General features: G+C 37.8%; 1 protein-coding gene across 3 annotated transcripts in view; it reads left to right on the top strand.

Annotated features, from left to right (window-relative positions):
- The window catches only part of ATP11B (ATPase phospholipid transporting 11B (putative)), an 87,277-nt gene that overhangs the window by 7,446 nt on the left and 73,831 nt on the right, over nucleotides 1–6,000 (top strand). For 2 of the 3 annotated variants that reach the window (XM_006084873.3, XM_023750642.1), the window contains exons 2-3: nucleotides 1,478–1,567; nucleotides 3,217–3,297. The exons of the other annotated variant lie outside the window; for it this stretch is intronic. In XM_006084873.3, the coding sequence (XP_006084935.1) occupies nucleotides 3,220–3,297 (78 nt within the window). In that variant the 5' untranslated portion in view covers nucleotides 1,478–1,567; nucleotides 3,217–3,219. The remainder of the gene's footprint in view (nucleotides 1–1,477; nucleotides 1,568–3,216; nucleotides 3,298–6,000) is intronic. 3 annotated transcript variants of the gene reach the window in all.

The raw sequence follows: 6,000 nt of genomic DNA, 5'->3' as shown, positions 1-6,000 counted from the left end.
CCCCATCTGCCCCCCCCTCTACCGGCCTGGTTGCCCCTAACTGCCCCCCCCACCGGCCTGGTTGCCTTTTACTGCCACCCCTGCCGACCTGGTCACCCCTAACTGCCCCCCCCACCGGCCTGGTTGCCTTTTACTGCCACCCCTGCCGACCTGGTCACCCCTAATTGCCCCCCCACCCCTTGCCGGCCTGGTCGCCCCCAACTGCCCTCCCTGCTGGCCTTTTCGCCCACACAGCCTGCTGTTCAGTCATTTGGTCGTCCCTCACTAACCCCCGTGCCAGACTTGTTGCCCCATGCAACCTGCTGGTCGTTACTTTTACTGTGATGGCGTCCCAGACAGTTTGCATATTCCTCTATAATTAGTATAGATTACAGGCTTATGAGTTGATTAATAATATATTAGACACATAGCAATTAATATGAGCCAGGTTATTTCCTAATTGCTTTGTAAATATATTAGCTCATTCAATCTTTATATAACATGATTATAAAATACAATATGATTATTATTGTCCTCTTTTTATAGAGGTTAACAAGGTCATTTAGTGACCTTGAATTAGGATGTAGGCCAGAACAATTTAAACCCCCTACCATCTATGTTCTTAATCATTATGCTTCACTGTTTTACTTTAAATTGTGAAAGATTTTCATATCCTTTATGAGATTTTCTTGGTGAGTATTCCAGTGATCACTTATCTAAAGTATTTTTTATTTTTATTTTTTTGTTAATCCTCAACAGGATATTTTTTTCATTTATTTTTTGAGTGAGTGGAAGGGAGAGCTGAGGGGAAGAAAAGGAGAGAAATATTGATGTGAAAGAAGCACATCACTTGGTTGCCTCCTGTACCCAGGTACGTTCCCTTGATTGGAACTGAACCTGAGACCCTTTGGTGCATGGGCTGACAGTAGTACCATTGAGCCACACTGACCAGGGCTAAACAATTTTTTTTTTAATGTTGTTTTATATCTGCCTTCTCCAGCTTCTAAAATATCAAGAATTTAGTAGAAAAATTGCTAGGTTACAGTTTACCTTATTTTTAAAAATTATACTAAAATTGCCAATAAATAGTAAAAGGAAAAAGAGTAGAATAAAATTTTGAGACTCTAAAAACCAGATAGTTTCTATAGCTTGGGGCAGGGTGAAAGGAGCAAATAGGGTAGGGAAATGGGGGACATCTATAATAGAGTCAACAATAAAATAAGAATTACACAAGGGCTCACTTCAGCAGCATACATACTAAAATTGGAACAATACAGAGATTAGTATGGCATACAAATTGTGAAGCGTTTCATTTTATTTTTTTTTGGTAAACTTTAGAAAGAAAGAAATCCAACAAATTTCAATCATTAAAAAAAGAGTTACATGAATTTGGCTAAGAGCTTAGTAAATTGGATTTCACTTTTATTATTCTATCCATAGAGTATATATTATTTTTAAACATTAATTTATTGTTCTCTTCTCTTTCTCTTTTTTTTAGTACACTGTGTGGAATTTTGTTCCAAAGAATTTATTTGAACAATTCAGAAGAGTGGCAAATTTTTATTTTCTTATTATATTTTTGGTTCAGGTAAGCTTTATCATTCAATAGATCGTTAAATTTATAGATAAAATTTCTAAAAATATGTTGTCAGGGAAAAGTTACATAGCGTTCTAAATCATTTTCTTTTGGGGTCATATTTTTTTTCTGCAGAGCTTACCCATCATATTCAATGAATACAATTATTTAACCACATCTAAATTTCTAAAAACTAGCCAGTGAATTTTAAGTTTAATTTTATTTGTTTCATTATTGATATGCTGTGGTGCTGATAACCATAATCAAAGCCAAGAAAATAACATCATCTTTCAGATGCTCGTTCAGAACATAAATATTTTGGGTTTTAATATGCAGCACATGTTTTTGACACATTTTTGCCTATAGAGCCATCTTGGTACAAAGTGAATTTTTCTTTTTTTTTTTTAATGTCAATTTTACTTTTATTTAAAATAATTTTTTTTTCATTTTTAACAATCCTCATGAAAATAGATTTTTGTTTAGGAGACCATTTTTTTTAACTTGAACCAGTATTATAGGCTATTTAACAGTTTCTTAATTTCACATTGCTTTTTTTTCTTAATATCAAAATATCAAGAGAATAGCTTATGAAACTTGAGTGTGAATCAATATTTAAAAATAGTTATTACTAATTTCTTTAAAAAGATTATTTTTTTCTGATAATACTTTAGCAGTCTCTTTCAATGTGGCATTGAATTTTCGTATGAACTCTGAACTTTTCTCTCAGTAGAACCTAGAATTTCAAAAGAAAAAAAAACACTTGCCAAGTTATTACTTTAAAGCTTGAGGAAACATTTACTATTTTCTAAAAATTGCTTTACTTCATGAACAGAGAAGAAACTTCTGATTTTTTTTTTATCAATAGAACATCAGCTTGGTTTTCTCGGAAAAGTGAGAAATTTATACTAACCGTGTCACATAACATGCGTTTGTGAAATTACCAGCTAAAATCAGGAATTCAGCTTCTCTGTGGAATAGAGCAAATTTAATTGTCCTCTATGGTGTAAAGGAACATTAATAGTAAATTATTTAGAGTCATATTCTAACTAGCATAACAAAATTAGTGCAGAAATTTCTTTATTTCTCCAGCAGCTTTTAAAACCTCAGTTGTATGATGTACATAATAATTGCAGCATCATTTTCCAAGCTGTACCCTTTCTGGCTCTGCTAGATTTAACAAAATCACTTACGGAAGAAACTAGTCCCATTCCTTGCTCTGTCTCCCTAAGTAGTGAGTTTATTCTGAATCCTAGCGTAAAAATTACTGATAGACTTTTCAGCATTTATCAGGATGGGCGAAGAAGTGTGAAATGAGATTCAGAGCAGCTGTAGCTCCACTCCTTGGCAAATATTGAAGAAGAACTGAAGTACTCTCTGTTAAGAAGGCAGATAAATGACTGAGTCTACTCTAACAATATTTGTGGGTATCCAGTAGATTTAGATATTCTAACCCCATATAAGAGCCAATAAAGTGAACTTGTAAAACTGAACTAAATTATCCTCACTGTGTAATATGTCCCTCCTATTATTTTTACTCTGGACTATGATACTCATTTTGTATAGTGTTCTCAGAATTCCTAGTATGTTTGAGATTTAAGATGTTAATAGCATGATATGTACAATATAAAAATATATTCTGCATTCTTTTTTTTAAAATCCAGCTTATGATTGATACACCTACCAGTCCAATTACCAGTGGACTACCATTATTCTTTGTGATAACAGTAACTGCCATAAAACAGGTATGAATTGCTTCCTATTCTTGTTTCCCCATGTCATTTGCAAGTTGCTAAATATGTCCACTCCAAGGTAACATCTATTGTTGAGAAAATAATTTCCATAAGAAAGCAGCAAATGTTTTTGATGTTCCATATGGTAAAAATAAACTGAGTTAAGCCACACTATTATATTTCAGGTGATTCATGGTATGTTTACCACTGTTAAAATGTTGTTCTCTTGACACACCCAGGAAGCGTTCAAAACAAGCATTTTATATGTATAAACCAAATTATATATGAAACATAATTATTATAATCATCTTTGTAGAGTTTGGCAATATTTCAATAAATACAGTTCTAGCTGATTTGGCTCAGTGGATAGAGCATCAGCTTGAGGACTGAAGGGTCCCGGGTTCGATTTCAGTCAAGGGCACATACCTCGGTTGCAGGCTACATCCTCGGCCCTGGTCAGGGAGTGTGCGGGAGTCAACCAATTGATGTGTCTCTGCAATAGATGTTTTTTTTCTCTCTCTTCCCATCCCTTCCACTCTCTCTAAAAAATAAATGGAAAAATATCCTCAGGTGAGAATTAACAAAAAAAGAAAATACAATTCAAAATGGATATGTTTATGGGGAGTGGAGCATGTACTTCTAGCATGAACATCCTGTATCATAAAAGGCTAATATACAAATCGACCAGACAGCGGTACGACCATTCACTGTGACGTGCAGTGACCACCAGAGGGCAGATGCTCAACACAGGAGCTTCCCCCTGGGGGAGTGACACTCAGCCAGAAGCCCTGAGCCGGGCTCACAGCTGGCGAGCGCAGCGGTGGTGGCGGGAACCTCTCCCGCCTCCATGGCAGTGTAAGGATGTCTGACTGATGGCTTAGGCCTGCTCCCTGAGTCTCCCGGACTGCGAGAGGGCGCAGGTCAGGCTGAAGGATACCCTCCCCACCCCCCGAGTGCACGAATTTCATGCACCAGGCCTCTAGTTTTAAATAAAAATTGTGTAGTGCTTTCCTACTTGTTACACTTTCTCTGGTTAAGTTGATTTTTATGTAAAGTTGTACCCTAGTGGGAAATAGCTTCAACCAAATCCTGAATTGGTATTAAATTCTAGATATAGAAAAGAAGATTATTATTGGATGAACATGTCAAGTTAGAAATAAAGGAATCTGTAGAAAGGTCATGTCTTTATAACTACCATTTCTCTAAAGATCTTGGCAGGACCTCAGTTATACAGAGATTGTTCCTTCCACTTGAAAGAGAGTTAGTTGAATTTTCTTATGTAAATTTGATAAATTTTCATTTTATAAGATTTAGGGATAAGGTTTAAATTGCCTTGGAAGTAAAATTGACAAACACTTTATAATCTGAGATGTAGTATATTTTAACAATTACATTATATATCTAGTATGTCAGAATATCATGCTACTGCTCTCACTGTTTGATTTTCCTTTAGTGTTCTTTTGGAAACTGTCAGTCAGCATTCAAATCACTTCATATGGTCACATATTTACTTGGTTTTGCAGATGTCATTTATTTCATCAGAGTAACACAGATTTGTCCCTTGGACCTATTTTCTATATGTAGTTCCCTTTTAGGTAATTTCATCCATGGTAGTGGCTTAAAGTACCATTTATATGTTAATGGTTCCCAAATATATATGTATCCTGAATCTATTGCCTGAACTCTGACACTCATGTACAACTGTGCAACTTTTCCACTGGGATAGCTTAGGCTTTTCCTAACCATGTCATTCTCTCATTTTCTCCTCTGGTCTTTTTTCTTCCTATCATTTGGTGCTACCTGTTTCTGTTGAATAAATGTTTATTTGTTTGTCTGTTGCCTTCATTTGAATATTCAGCTCTGTGAGGGCAGATACTTTGTTTTATAAACCAGTTTATTTCTAGTGACCAGAACAAGGTCATGCTCTGATTATATCTCCAATAAATAATTTGCTTGACAGATGAATGAATGAATGAATGAAGCTATTGAGTATTTTTTTGAAGGAATTTAAAATGTTGCAGTACTTCTTGCCCTGGTTTCCCAATCTACACTATTAAAAGACAAACATGCAAATTGACCATACCTTCACTATGCCTTAAGCCATGCCCACCAGCCAATCAGAGCGACTATATGCAAATTAACCCAACCAAGATGGCGGCCGGCAGCCACGGAGCTGGAACAAGCAGGAGGCTTGGTTGCCCCAGTGATGGAGGAACCAGCCGGCCCCCACCCGTGCACCAGGCCTCTATCCTATATAATGAAAGGGTAATATGCAAACTGACCCTAACAGCAGAAAAGACTGGGAATGACTGGTCACTGTGACACACACTGACCACCAGGGGACAGATACTCAATGCAGGAGCTGTCCCCTGGTAGTCAGTGCGCTCCCACAGGGGGAGCTCTACTTTAGCCACAAGCCAGGCTGATGGCTGCCAGCACAGCAGTGGTGGCGAGAGCCTCTCCCGCCTCCTCAGCAGCACTAAGGATGTCCGACTGCAGCTTAGGTCTGCTCCCTGCTGGTAAGTGGACATCACCCGAGGGCTGCTGGGCTGCCAGAGGGATGTCTGACTGCCAGCTTGGGCCTGATCCCCCAGGGAGTGGGCCTAAGCCAGCAGGTGGACATCCTCCGAGGGGTCCTAGACTGCAAGAGGGCATAGGCCGGGCTGAGGGACCCCCCCAAGTGCACAAATTTTTGTGCACCAGGCCTCTGGTGTT

Source organism: Myotis lucifugus, unplaced genomic scaffold, assembly GCF_000147115.1.
Source record: "Myotis lucifugus unplaced genomic scaffold, Myoluc2.0 scaffold_14, whole genome shotgun sequence".
Classification (NCBI taxonomy): Eukaryota; Metazoa; Chordata; class Mammalia; order Chiroptera; family Vespertilionidae; genus Myotis; species Myotis lucifugus.
Note: the sequence above shows the minus strand (reverse complement) of the source record. Positions and strands in the feature narration are given on the sequence as shown.